The sequence below is a fragment of the Dermacentor andersoni genome, chromosome 11 (genome assembly GCF_023375885.2).
Source record: "Dermacentor andersoni chromosome 11, qqDerAnde1_hic_scaffold, whole genome shotgun sequence".
NCBI lineage: Eukaryota > Metazoa > Arthropoda > Arachnida > Ixodida > Ixodidae > Dermacentor > Dermacentor andersoni.
The window spans coordinates 92,911,469-92,926,191 of record NC_092824.1 but is presented as its reverse complement, the minus strand read 5'-3'; the positions used below and the strand labels follow the sequence as shown (position 1 = coordinate 92,926,191).

Below are 14,723 nucleotides of genomic sequence, written 5' to 3'. Positions count from 1 at the left end.
CTCGACGTTTTGTATGGACGCCCGAGAACGCTTCTCGCTCCAAGGTCACCAAAGCGGAAGCGCAACTGGCCTTCGCCTGCGCGCACTTATACGTTACTGCCGGGGTAAAAGTTCGCAGAACACGTTGCGAGACCAACCTCCGGCGTCTGTCAACGACGCATGCAACGTCAGCAACAGGAGTTTTTTCCGCGAAGCAAGCTCCGCGCAAGGCAGCTGACCAGTCACGTGACACACGACCTTTAATTCATTATGACTACAGCGCACGGTGCACTCAGGCCGCATCGGAATGCGGCCGCGCCCCGGCCGTGAGTCGAACCCGCGACATCGCACTAGTACTCAGCAGCCCAGCGCGATAGCCAGTTCAGTCACCGCGGCGGGTGAAGGATGGTGCAGTTAGTGCAAATAAGGCACTGAATCGTAATAATGCATTGTAGTATTCGAACTCATCGATCTAGCCGATTATTCGTTTCCGTTATTGCGTGGGCGTGCGGGTGACTTGTTTTGGCTGAAACAGAACGAAGTTATTTTAATTTTCCCGCGCCCGATGGCGCAATTGGCACGTTAGCTGAATTAGTTGGAGAAGCGGACACTGCTGCGTATACTAACAAATCGAGGTGTCATATGAGCTAACTATAACAAACTTTCCCCGACTAATTTTGCCAGCATACGTTTTAGAGGCAGCGGATTTAGTTGCTCAACAACTCAACAATCAACAAGTGACGTATAGAGCGAGAGATTCAGGGAAAAGGGAAAGCGACTGCCGTTATGTTGCGGATTGATTAATGAATTTCAACAGGACGGAGCAGGACAGACAGGACATCCGGCCTCAAAACGTTAGCGGAGAGTGTAGCTCTTTGTCCTGCCGCTACTTTTCATGCGAAGTATTCATTGGCTTACCCCGGGAACTTTGCACCAAGTGGCTAGCTTCCTGTCTCGGTTAGTTTCATTCAAAAAATAATTCGTGTGTTTCATAAAACAATTCGGGGGTCTATCAGCCCGGTGCTCTAATAGGCACTTTATCTTTTTTTTTTCTTTTTCCTCGTAATTGCGATCTGTAATAAAACATGGACTTGAAAGTATAACACGTTTACACATCCAACGGCCTGTGTAAGGCTTGTTACATTCACTCATGCAATTGCAAATGCGTAAGGACATCTTTCTTTCTTTTTTCTTTGTACATATAGCAACCGTAGAAAGGGTTCAGGGTTATCGCAGGAGTGCGGTAAAGACAAACATAGCGAAATACTCGCTCGAAACTTAAAAGACAATGTCACCAGCTGTCAATAGCAGCTACAACTTCATTCAATGGCAAGGACCTAAGGTCACCGGGCAACATATTCCCAACATTCGATTGCACGAGGGAAGAGGCTATGTTTCAGTCTTTCGGTTGTGACATAAATCGCTACAATGTTCGGAGGGTGAAAATCTCTAGTCGTATAGTCGTAAAAGGTTTGGCAAATATAAAACCAAATGAATCAGTTCTTCCTCAGCCCCTCGGGTGTTTGAGCACGTCTCACTGAGCTTCGTAACATTCTCAACGAAATTAGCGTTAACCGATCGTGCTTGGGCGTCAGTGTTTCGAATACCCATACAATTGCGTGCATATTCTTGCTCGTGACAACACCTTCCGGTTCTTTAGAGACAACTGTCGCGTGCGACACGTCCCACATAGCACGAGCCATAAACGCGCGCGTGTGTGCTAGTTCGTGTCTGTCCTGTCGTCTCCTTTGCGCTTAAAGTTTTGCAGGCATGGAAAACCAACGAGCCCGCTCTCAAGTCTTGCTTAAAATTTCAATTCTAGTTCTCATTCCTCGCATCCGACTTGCCACTCTGTCTTTCCCTTGCCTCACCAGCGGGACCGCGTCAGTTTCTCCCATCCTTTCCTCGTGGCCGCTAGCGCTTTCATACGCTGGCGTTATACCGGTGTCACACGGCGTACTTTCGGTCGCGATCGAGCCCCATCCGGATCGAAATTCTCGACCGCGACTGGCTCCCTCCCGTAGCTTGAAGAAAGAGCCAATCGCGACCGAAAAATTTAAATCCCGATCGGGCCCGATCGCGATTGGAAGTGCGCCGGGCGACACCCGTATTAGACTGCACGGCCTTCGGGATCGGCCACCATTCGCTGAGAGACCCTTCCTCGTATTGGATCATTACCGCTACGAAGGCGTTGTTCGACGTTGTGCCGCCTTCGGAATTGGACCAGAGGTCGTAACGAATTTATTCTCGCGCTTAAAAACAGAAAGAAAAAAAAAAGCTGTCGTAATGCCGTCGCCGTCACACAACTGTCGTCGTCATCGCCGTCGTCTTGGTTCTGCCCTCACATGCAAGCTGGTGTCAAACACAACTGCTTGCTTTACATAAACACGCTGGCTCGTCTGTATGTAACTCTTCCGAGAATCGAAAACGGTGCTGGATGGATAGCCAGCTACCTGCAAAATGCTTCACCTAACATCTATTCCCCACAGTGCGTGGAATATCTGCAAAGATTTAGCTTCGAATTTTTTTCGCGCTACGTCCGTCATGTCGCATTATCCTGGGCGCGTGAGCTAATGGCGGTCTACGGGAATTTGCTCACTTCTTCGTTTCCACTACCAGCATAATAAAACAGCCAATTATTTCTTTACTACTACTACTACTACTACTACTACTGCTGCTGCTACTATTACTAGTACTACTACTATACCTTCCTGACTTTAAAATTAAATATGCAGCATTCGATTCGACATTCGAAGCCATATTTCTTAGAACATTCTTATTCGACAGAGGCAACTAAGACAGCGAGCCCCAAGCAACAATCCTTACCCGACGGTGCAACCCCGAAAATTGGCACGTCACGTACTATCGCGCTCAGTATGAGCTACAGTATATATACAATGTGAAAGCGCGTAGTAAATTAAGGCGGTAGCGCTTTGTAGCGCAGACTGAGTGCGACAGTACAGCTGTCTAACTTGGACACAGTTATTACAATAAACACAGTTATTACAATAAACACAGTTATTCATCAGCTCAATCCAGGCTCTCACGATTAATTCGGTTCCCCCCCCCCCCCCACACGCACACACACATTTACCGCCGTCTCGTCTCTTTGAAAAACCTCTCGTCTATCGTGTACACCTCTCGTTTCCTTCTACCCTCGTCAGATGACCCCAGCGCGCCGACCTCGCCCTCACTTCGCCAGGCAAACGACCCACGGTGTCGCCGAAACCTCTTTAACCGTGCATTTGCTCAACTGTGCGCGACAATGGACCCCCCCCCCCCCCCCCTTTCGCCGGCGCCCCTCAGAAGAGCTATCCATGCATCTGTGACCGACCGGCTCACCCGCACAACACCAGAAGAAAAGCTCCCCGCCTAACCGCAGTTATCGTCACGGGGTTGAAAATTGCACCGCCGTACACGGAACGCAGCAGAGGACGGGAGCATGAGGCACCGCGGGACTGATCGGCATCTGAAGGGTGACGGCTGAGGCGGTCGAACTTCCGGCCCCGAACTTGGGACGAAGGATGAAGCCGGCACGTATACTCTCGGCCTCGCGCGAGAAAGGGTGTGGCGCGGCAAAAATAAAAAGAAATACTCGTCTTCCCACGGCTGACGAGATTACCGCATTTGCGCCAATCTAAGCACCTTTCCTTAGACTATAGGCCCACGTCCAGTTTCTCCGCCGACGCCAGCGCTTGTCACTGCGAATCTCCCTACCGAAGCAAGGCCAACTTTCACAGGCGCACACGCGCCCGTCCCATCCGCTTATCGCTTCGCTAGCTAATAAAGGGAAGATTAGACATCCACACAAACGTAGCTAACTGCTGCAAAGGAAACCCATGCGGGTTCCTCGACAGGAAAGCCTCGCAGTTGAAGAAAAATTCCCCCTGATCCTGGACTCGGAACACGGGACCACACACCGCCTCTCCGGGGCAGCCGCTCTACCATACGATACAACCTGGCGGCTAGCAGGTGGCAGGGCGAAGTTGAATTTGTCAATAACTCAAAGTAAAGGCAAGAGTTTGACGCCTCGCTAGCAGGAGCTCTCTCGCTCTGCACGTGGCCGACTCTTCATTTTCAATTCACGCGAAAATATCAACATTTGTCGAAGATGGGGTGTCTCTCGAGCCAGCGCTTTCAATAATGGGATTTGCCTTCGTCGAGGTAACATAATCAGCACGTGGCATCATAATCATAATCAGGACGTGGTATTGGCACGTAATACCTCAGCATTTTCGAACCGCGTCGCCATACGGTCCTCTTTTTCGGGCAAGGAAGGAGTGGCTGGCACGCACAGGGTCACACAAACATGTCGCCGAAGTGACAGCACAAGCGTTTTGTTTATATCCCGTTTTGTTTATATCGCTTTCTTTGTATGTTTTTAATGCGTCAGCCTCAATTTCTATGCCTACCCAATGAGGAAACAAGTCCGGCCATCCGTCACGTCAGACGATCGATTTCGAGATAGGGCGCGCAGCAGCGAGGGAATTCACCTTCGTGCTGGCTCTCGCTCCAACGCGAGCTATGTATAAGCGACGATATGGCAGCGCACACGAAGCTATCAGCACTTGGCGCACTATGTCCTCATCGCAGATCGCTTTTCGAAACAGGGACCGCGCGGCCCCACCATACGCCGCCGGTGTACGGTTGATCACGGTTGATAACTGGCCACCGCAGATGGATAAGGCGCTAAAGAGCGATAACGGCTTATAATGATCGGAGCGTCATCAGCGCACCTGGTGTCCGCCGCCTGCAATAGTCTGCTTGCGTCATCAATTCAACTTGCGCCGCCGTCCGTAGCAGTTCCGCGCCGCCGTAGCGCTGTCGTTCATACTGGTCGGATCAAGTTTCATAACACTGATTATGAAACCGGGCTGCGTGGAGATGAGCAAGTGGCACAATGCTTGCGCATACTTATAGAGAACTCCCGGAGGAGTTCCTGCGTGAATTTTTTTTTATCTTATCGGGAAGTATCTAGCTTCTTCCCTTCCGCCCCAATCTTCCCTTCCGCGGTCGCGCGAGTCCTATCCTTACACCCCGCGCGCGACCCGCACTGTCTACGGGATCGGCCCAATTCGCTAAGTCGGGGGCCTCTACAACGAAATAACGTGTAAAGCGAAGGGATACTAGTGTCCCGGTTCTATTTATAGCGGTGCGCGACCGTTACAAAGAAGGGGAATTTTTTTTTTGGGGGGGGGAGGGGGGGGGAACGCCTTGTTATAAAGGCGTTCGACTTGTACTTTTTCCCAGACCACGGCCAACTTTGTTCGCCGACAAACCGAGCAGACGGGCGCGTACTCCGCTGTGATTGGTTGGCTTATTCGGCAAGAGAACAGCCAGGCCGCAGCACCTACGGTTATGAAACCCGGCGAGGTTCGCAAAAACACTCTTTATTGGGCGAACCTGTGCAAAAAAAAAAAAAGTGACGGCAGAACAATAGTTAACGAGCACCTGCGTCGGTCGTCGAAATCTGATCTGCGGATCAGACGCGCGCATCGGCTGTTTCCACATGGCTCAACGAACATCCCAGCGTGATCGCTGGCGCTCGCGCAAGTTCTGGAATGTACACCACTATTCGGCGGCGCGTATGCAATCGATTGCACAAGGATCGGCGAACAGGCGACAGACAGAACCTGCAATAACATTCGGGCAACTTCTCGCGCTTAGCTATAACCTTTAACCTATAGCATTTTTTTTTAACATGCGGCAACCTGAAAATAGAAAAAGAAGTACGCGTGCCGACATGCCTCTTTCAAATTTTCATGTCGTCGGCTATATATAGCCGTGAAGCTATATTCAAATAACGGTAGCTCGGCGTCGCACGGCATGATCACGCCCGACTCGATGCATGACACGGCGCGCCACCACCCATGTTCTTTCTTTTTTTTCGTTTTTTTTTTTTTTTTTTGCGTAGAGGCCTTGGTCAACACTACGTGGTGTTGCCCTGGTGCGTGTGACCGACTCGCGAAAACTGGGAGCGTAACCTCCTCGAGAGGGTATAGGCGTGCGGCGTTTGGCTTCTGTAGAGTTACTGTATATGCTGCCAAAGGTATGCTACCTTTGATAGCATATACAGTAACTCTACACATACCTTTGGCAGCATATACAGTAACTCTACAGAAGCCAAACGCCGCACGCCTACCCTCTGTTACTGTATATGCTACCAATTACTGTATGTGCTATCAAAGGTATGTGTAGAGTTACTGTATATGCTACCAAATGTAGCATACCTTTCGTAGCATATACAGTAACTCTAGGCTTCTGTTTTCGGCGGCGCCCCCTGCAGGCACGATCGTCAGAGCGTGATGTGTACGCTACGTTTTTCTCTTTAAAAATGGCAAGACCTGGTGAGAGGTGCTGAAATACGCAACCTTCTGCAGCTCTGCTCAACCCACTTACGAAGTTCAAGTGTGATTCGTGACTCTCATACGCAGCACGACCGATAACAAATGAAACTCGATCGTGACTATCTGCACCCTTTATTTGACTAAAGCCTTCATGGCGATCAGGCCGACGGCAGAGCTGGCAACAAAGCGTCATTCCCCGCGTCACAAAGACGGCGGCATAGTTATGGTATGTCTCTTAGCTGTGTCAATTATGCACACGCCCGGTCAAGCAACCAGACACAGGGTGTCTACCAAATTGACATGTCCAAATTCCCTGAGTTTTCCAGGTTTTCCTTGAGTGCCTTTGCAAAATTCCCTGAGTGATGTAGAACTATGTTTATGTACAGACGGGCTGAAACCATATCGCCCGATGCTGTCACTCTCTAGTAAGCATATAAAAAAATTAAAAAAAACGACTTAATCCAATTTGATTGCTAAGCAGTATTGTTTAGGTTATTCAAAAAAAAAAGAATAGAAGGGAGTGGTTAGTAAAATGCACAGCAAATAAAATGTCTCCGAAAAAAATTGCACATCGAGTCGGACATTATCAAATACGAATAAAAAGAAGATGCATACAGAAGCAAATATTTTCGAATACGAGCTATTTTTGTCAAGTGATAGCAGGCTCAGTGATATTAGGCCCGAACTTTGGCACAATTGAGATTCTCACTTAACAGCTCGCAAGTCAACCTCAACGGTGTCCTGACATACTCTCAGCCCACGCACGACGCCTCAGTGTTATGTTTCACTGCTTTAAAAAGTTTATTTTGGTTTGGATGAGGGACACCTGCATCTCGGCATCAGCCAACACTTTGTTTTTTGAGCTCAAGCTCCTTCAAAACAGCGGCAGCACGCTTCCTTTCCCGTTCATTCCTCAATGCCTAGGTCCCTTCTGTTCTTGTCCTCCTTCCGCACTCGTTCGCCCCACGGACCATTTGAAACATCTTCTTGGTCAGTTGCACAGTCCACATGCGATTTTTCGAACTCCCTAGGGGCCGCGAAAACGTCCGAAAAATTGGCCAGTTGGAAAAAATAAATGCATGTCATTTACTGCCCTTAAGGGCTCAAACTGCCACAGGCACATTCGAAAACGCTCTAAAGGCCTGTCGGTACACGTATTAGGCATATCGGTGCTCGTACTGTGACAGGAGATACCGGATGCACGCGTGTATAATTAAGGAATACATACCATGTCCCGTGGCAATAGCCCCTTCCCACGCTTGTTATGCTTCACTGCAATACTTTTGCGTATGCCTTACCAAGTAAGATTACTGTACAGAGGCGAAGCTGACTTTCGGGAAGCGGCATTATGCAACGCACCGTGCTTTCCAAGCTTCTAAGGCAATCACGAGGACAACAAAGGCCGAGTCCAAGCCATTGCTGACAGCAGCGAATTCTTTCAATTAAAAATGCGGCACCCAACGGCAAGAAGCTTCAAACCGAACGTCGAAGCAGCTAGGCCTAGCGTTGCCGCAGTGGTGGCTACGGCTGCCAGCGGGCCTGCGTGCGAGAGTGCCGGCTCGAGGCGGCGGGGTAATCAAAATGGCAGCGGTGGTGGCTTTGATTAATGCCGTTTCGGACCTGTGGTCACGGCAAAAAGTCTGGAAAATCGGACAGTGAAGGGTCCTTGCCTCTGAAATTTCAGACGTTCTGATACATTGACTCTATCGGGTACGTGGTGGTGCCGTGAAGCCGTCCAAATTATCGGGAATCCGGAAACTCGGTCGTTGACTGGACACTGGCAACTCCTCCAGCCGATAACAGGGCGTCAAAGACGATTCATTACGATTTCTGCCTGTTACTCGAGCCAGCATTACCGCGACTTTCGACCCTTTCAAAAAAATTACAGCTAATTTTTCCTGTTAGAGGCACAAATTCTCTGAGTTTTCCCTGAGTTCTTCCAGACTACTCAACATCCCTGAGACTTTCCGGTTTTCCCGGTTGGTAGACACCCTGGAGACATTGCGAAAACGTTGTGCGCGTGCGTCACGCGATCCTTCCACGCTCTGTTGTACTCATACCCTGGCGAAAAAAAAAAAAAGAAACAGAAAGCATGCAGCGAAAGCGTGATCATTACCCCGTGATGTGGTCAGTGTACGCATTATTGCACTTAAGCGATCGCTCGTGCAACAAACAGTTTAACTTCAAATGTGTTCAACAATAGCACGAGGACATTGACGTCAAAGCAGTAACATAAACCTAAAAAAACCTCAATAATGTAAACGCTGCCTTCCGACAAACGTAGCCAGTGAAAAAAAAAATAAAGAAAGAGAGACGTTAATCACGGATGTTAATCGACCAAGGTTGATCGTCCTGATACTCATGCCAAAGATTATACAATATCTTCAGCTCAAACACACACACACTTGATCCAGGTGATCGACAATTGGTGATCGACCTCCGACCAGACTCCACAAGGAGCAGTGGCCACGTAAGGCCTGAAAACCCGAGCAGCTGTGAAGTCTTGAAGGAGAACGACATCAAGAGAAAGGGCCCGCGTCCAGTCCACTTAACTGCACGTAATGGGCCAGTGATACATATAACTTCAGTTAAACATGCGCACGCAGGTACGTAATTTACTATATGAGTGAACAGGAAGGGTCGACCTGACTGCTTGAACCCAGAAACGAAGCGGTCACATGAGTCTGAAGACCCGAACAGATGACGTTTGCACAAAATCCAGTCCAGAAACCAGACAGCGAAAGAATAAATAAGAAGCGCCGTGACGGCATCCTGCGCTAACACTACATATCATCACGACTCTTATTGCGCCAACGTTAATCGAACGTCAGAATTGATTTCGAAGAACCTTAGCGGCTAGGCACATTCCCCGCATAAAAGTATTTGATGAGACTAAACGGTAAATCTACTTGTTTAACATGTCGAATTCGATTCCGCACATTATGAATATTTGTTGCTCAAAATAAAGTTCTGTGTTCTCTCTCTCTCTCATATTTCCCACAATAGTAACATTCGCCCATGAAAGTATGGAAAGAAGAATCGTCAGTTCAAGCACATGTAACAATTAATTCAAAAGATGGTATCGATTTCTGACGAACCTCGAAGCAAGTCAATCATCATTTCACTTGAGAACAGACGGTAGCGAAATCAGCGCTGCGACACAGTCACTCATACAAGCGTCACGTAGGTAATCGGCAGCATTAATCGTTACTGTAACTGTACACAGCTGAATCGTAAGCTTACATACACGCACATACGCCATACATACGATCTAAAATGGGCTGGAAAAACTCCGTCAAGCTGTCTAGTTTATCACTCCACCATAATTTAAATTTAAAAAAAAAAAAACGAGCTTAACCGCGGTACGTTGCAAATCAACAGTCGCACTGACAAACAAAACATGCACGTGGAATTTCTTCCAGTGTGCTTTCATTTCAAATGACATGATTGTGTCAGGCAGTCGCGCCGCAGCAGCAGGCGGCTGTGGTTTCAGAATCGGACGACTGCGTAGTTTGCGGACAAGCCTTGGTGGTCCGTCCTGCTGCTCAACTTTACCGCCGCGCCTCGAGCTAACAGCGTCGCGGCATACGACGCTTCAGCAAGCTATTAAATGCCCATAGTTCAATGGTGGGGACTCCAACTCGTAACGCCCGTTGATTGCAAGAAGTATGAGAGATAAAAAAACGTCACTACTCACCCCCGCTGCGAACGGTCCGGCGTGAAACTGCCCGGCAGCATGGCGCCAAAAACGAAGCGCACAAGCGGATAACGGTAACACGGTGAGACAACTGCAATTATGTGATGCCTGATGATCTAATTCAAATGATGAGCTTATAAGTCGCACTCAGATGAGCTTATACGCAAGTTACGCTGCCGATACCAAACACATAACACTTGCCACAGGTCGTTGCAGGTCCACCAAATGCACAATGAGCGTTACAGCACATCTGCAACGACTCGCGCTTGTTTTTTTCGCTTCGCCCTCACAGATAGTAAAGAAAAGGACCGAAGCAACATTTTACTGCTTCTAACTAGAAAACGGAAACATATCTTGCAGAAACGTAGCGGTTTATATAAATTTGGAAGTTGCTGTCCTAGGGGAACGGTTTCTCGAATTACCGCCAGGGGCAGCACATGTACGCGACGTACAAAGCCTGAAGCCCTGCAGACATAGAGGAAATAATAAAATCAAAATAGCTTTAGGATAACTTCAAGGCACAGTCTGTTCGAGGCCAGATCAAAATGTTCGAGAACACACGCTTACAGTGTTGGGAATAGCGCGAATACCAGAGCATCTTTTATTTTGCCAGCATGTCGCAGTAACAGTACATGTCCATGTATATAGAAATAAATCTATTATGCCGTTTGAAAGGAGATACTCCTAACATCTATCCATATATTCATGTCCGTATGTTTTGTTTTTCGAATTCCGCGCAGCGATGGCACGTTGTACAGCGAAGAAAAAAAGGAAAAGGAACGCTGTGTTTGAATTACTATAATATATTACGGTGGTGTTCCCCTTGATTGAAGAACATACCAAGTCCAGGGAACAATTCATTACGTCACCCCCCTCACTGAAAGCTTGCGCATCTTGTGTGTTTACGTTTCGTTTGAATGAGCAATCACGTGAACAAATTATTTGCAGTCCGTCGAAATTCGTTCAAGTTAGGTTTTTACCAGTTGTGGATAAATCACGCATCGTTTGTAGAGAACGATGAGACCCTGCTGCTGCGGATGGCTCCGTGTTAGTTAAAATATTTTAACCCATGTTAACTCACTTTCTTCAACGTACTATCAGCATAAATTGTAATCTGTACAAGCGTATGTCTTGAACGAGCAGATTAGTGAATAGGAAAATATTTTAGCGTACCAAAAGAATAACGACGACAATCTGTGTTGTCTAGAAGTGGTCCTCTGTTTTCTTTTTGTATATTTTTTTTCGTTTTTCTTTTCTGCATGCTCTAAAACTTTGCTATTCAAGGAAACTCTGATTGGAACTCCTGTTGCACGTAATCGCAATAGCTTGAAATGTGCGATCGCTCTGTACACGGTTCCTGAACATGATTTTGTACCAAACGTAAATTTCGAAGCCTCAATCGAGCCACCTTTGTGAATGCAGGCGAGCTTGTAAACACAACGCGTTTTACAGTCATTTCCAACCTGTTTGCGTTTGAATTTATGCTAATCATGCGTGTGTCCTTGAATTTTTTTCGAATTGAAAAGCAGCCGACTACAGGTATTTAAACTAGCTGTGTCCTCGCGCTAGAGAAAGAAATCGTCGAACTGTCTTAAACTCTTTGGTTGTCACGTTTGGCACTCAACTATACCCTTTCCGGTTCAATGACTGTTTTAGAGTGATACATAATGCTTCGAAATTACTGTTGGACACACGGGAAAACAAAAACCAAGACTAATATCAGAAATTAGCGCTCCAGCAAGCCCACGCGTGTACTCGGCGTAGTGAATCGCTGTTACGCATTTCTGGCTCTTGAAGTCTAACACATAAAATCAATAATATTGCTACACGCGTGTGGTATTGGATTGTTTGAAAGAGGCGCGTGGGCGCCATCACTCGAGAAAAGAGGAGGAAGAACGAACTGGGCTCGCGCAATGAATCTAGCGCTGCAACCGCTGTTGTAAATATAACCGGTAAACAGTTGCTCGTCTTACTGACTCGTCCTTCGCGTAACATTGTGGTGGAGATGCTGGATAAACAGAACAGTTCCGTCTGGGGCGGCCGCGCAGGACAGGAGTACAAGGGTCGAAGTTTTCGGGGCGATATCTGCATCCGCAGCAATGACAAGTTCCTGAGTGTCGGGAAGGGTAGCCACCGAAGCAGGTGTTTGCGGTGGCGTAAGGGCCACTTCGGCACGGGAGCAGTATATGATGGCGCTATGACGCGAAAGGAAATCCCGTCCGAGAGTAACGTCGTGAGAGCATGACGGTAGCACCCAAAAACTGCATGACGCAATGTTCACCTTGAATAACGACACGCGCGGTGCACACAGCTGAAGGCGCAATGTACTGTGAACTAGCGGTGCGGAGCATCAGTCACGAGAGCGACGTGTTCACTTCTCACTTTTTCTTTTTCATCTTGCAGCATATGCGGAAAGTTTTCATTTTTCTTTTGTAAAAGGGCCCCCCCTTTTCCGGAAAAAATGAAAACTGGCGACCAGACTTCCGAACCCCATGCATATATATATATATATATATATATATATATATATATATATATATATATATGTGTGTGTGTGTGTGTGTGTGTGTGTGTGTGTGTGTGTACGTATATTGTTACGCGATGGACGCGAAGGTTAGGACTTACTTGGCCCTTTTCCTCTTTCTACCTCTGGACACAGATGGATCGCTGTGACCACGGATTACGCCACGCGCTCCGCCATCACTCGAGCGCTTCCTACAAGCTGCGCCACAGATGTCCCCGATTTTCTTCTACGTGACGTGGTTTTATTACATGGAGCTCCGCGACAACTTCTCAAAGACCGTGGCCGGACATTCCTATCAAAAGTTATCGCGGACATCTTGCAGCCCTGTGCCACGAGGCACAAGCTATCCACGTCATACCACCCGCAAACAAATGGCCTCACGGAGCGTCTCAATCGCACTCTCACAAACATGCTCGCGAAATATGTCTCTTCAGACCACACTGACTGGGACCTCGCTCTACCATTTGTCACATCTACTTATAATTCCTCGCGCCGCGACACAGCCGTTTACTCCCCATTTTCCCTTCTGTTGGGCCGAGAACCAGCACTGCCCCTCGACACAACCCTCCCTGTTCACGCGGCGCCGACCAGTGATTATGCACTTGACGCCATCGCCCGCAGTTCCCACGCAAGGAAAATTGCCCGTGACCGCCTTCTGAAATCCCAAGAGAGTCAAAGGCGTTTGTACGATCGGCGACACCAAGACGTGCACTTCCCACCTGGTTCTTTGGTGCTTCTATGGTGTCCGTCGCGTTAGGTCGGCCTGTCAGAAAAACTGCTGTCTCGTTACACAGGCCCATACCAAGGGCTTTGTGCCGTGACTCCCGTCACCTACGATATCGCCCCTGACGCCCCATCTGCTTCCCAGCCCCGTGATATCGTGCACGTTACACACTTCTGCCGCCGGGGGATTATGCTACACGCGTGTGGTATTGTATTGTTTGCACGAGGTGCGTGGGCTCCATCACTCGAGGAAAGAGGAAGAACGAACTGGGCTCGCGCTGTGAAGCTAACGGGTCAGCGCTGCAACCGCTGTTGTAAATATAACCTGGAAATAGTTGCTCGTCTTACTGACTCGTCCTTCGCGTAACAATATAATTATATACCTCATGTCGCATGTGAAGTAGTTTTACATGGTTTGTGGTCAATTGTCATTCATATTTTGGTTGCGACAAGTGTGCAAAAAGGTAACATGATCACAACATATTACGAAACCTAGCGCAAGAAAGAAAAAAAAGAAAGGAGGCCTTAATTGTAATGGATAGCTACATGAGCCACGTGTATGATCTTAAATTTCATAGAAATTCGTTAGTCGTGTACTTTGGATATGTTTTAACCTTGATGCCATTATAAAATTATAATGCATTGTATATAGTGAATTGAGCGTCGAAACGCAATTGCGCGCTTATCTGTTTTAAAGAATCAATAAGGAATTTCGAAGTGTTCGTTAACCATAAACTAAAGCATTTTGAAATACTAAAAAATAAATAAATAAAGATGTGTTTCGGAGTAGACTTAATGACAATTACGTGAAGCTGTGATGGCCGTAGAGTTCCCCAGCAAGCAAGTTCGCGACCGCGCTGGAAAGCTAGCACATTATGCCATAGAGTTTCATACAATAGTAATTATTGTAGAAAAGTCTATGAGCACTTCTACGGCGTGCTATATAGCCACATTCGCTATTCTCCTCCCCAATAGACGCTGGATCACTGTACGCCGACCACGGAAGAATCACTGGACTCTAATCCCATGGGAAGCACCAGCTCTGGAGTAGCATATGTCGCTGTGTTCGCCTTGAGCATCAGAAAGGCGTTTTACTGGTCTGTTACTAACGTTACAATCCTTAAATTAAATTATGGGGTTTAACGTGCCAAAACCGCTTTCTGATTATGAGGCACGCCGTAGTTGAGGACTCCGGAAATTTCGACCACCTGGGGTTCTTTAACGTGCGCCTAAATCTAAGTACACGGGTGTTTTCTCATTTCGCCCCCATCGAAATGCGGCCGCCGCGGCCGGGATCCGATTCCGCGACTGTTACAATCCTTGTGTGTGTGTGTGTGTGTGCGCGCGTGCGTGCGTGCGTGCGTGCGTGCGTGCGTGCGCGCGCGCGCGAACGAATTTCTTTCCGGGAATAATATTCCCAGTGTGTTCTTCGTACGCTCGGCCACGAAGAGGA

General features: G+C 47.9%; 1 protein-coding gene across 2 annotated transcripts in view; it reads right to left on the bottom strand.

Moving 5' to 3' along the window:
- The window catches only part of LOC126539048 (probable RNA-binding protein 46), a 61,022-nt gene extending 50,740 nt beyond the window's left edge, over positions 1-10,282 (bottom strand). Inside the window, exon 1 of one of the 2 annotated variants that reach the window (XM_050185757.3) lies at positions 10,024-10,282. In XM_050185757.3, coding sequence (XP_050041714.1) covers positions 10,024-10,064 — 41 coding nt within the window. In that variant the 5' untranslated portion in view covers positions 10,065-10,282. The remainder of the gene's footprint in view (positions 1-10,023) is intronic. The other variant, XM_050185758.3, reaches the window with a different exon arrangement.
- Between the last annotated feature and the right edge of the window lie 4,441 nt (positions 10,283-14,723).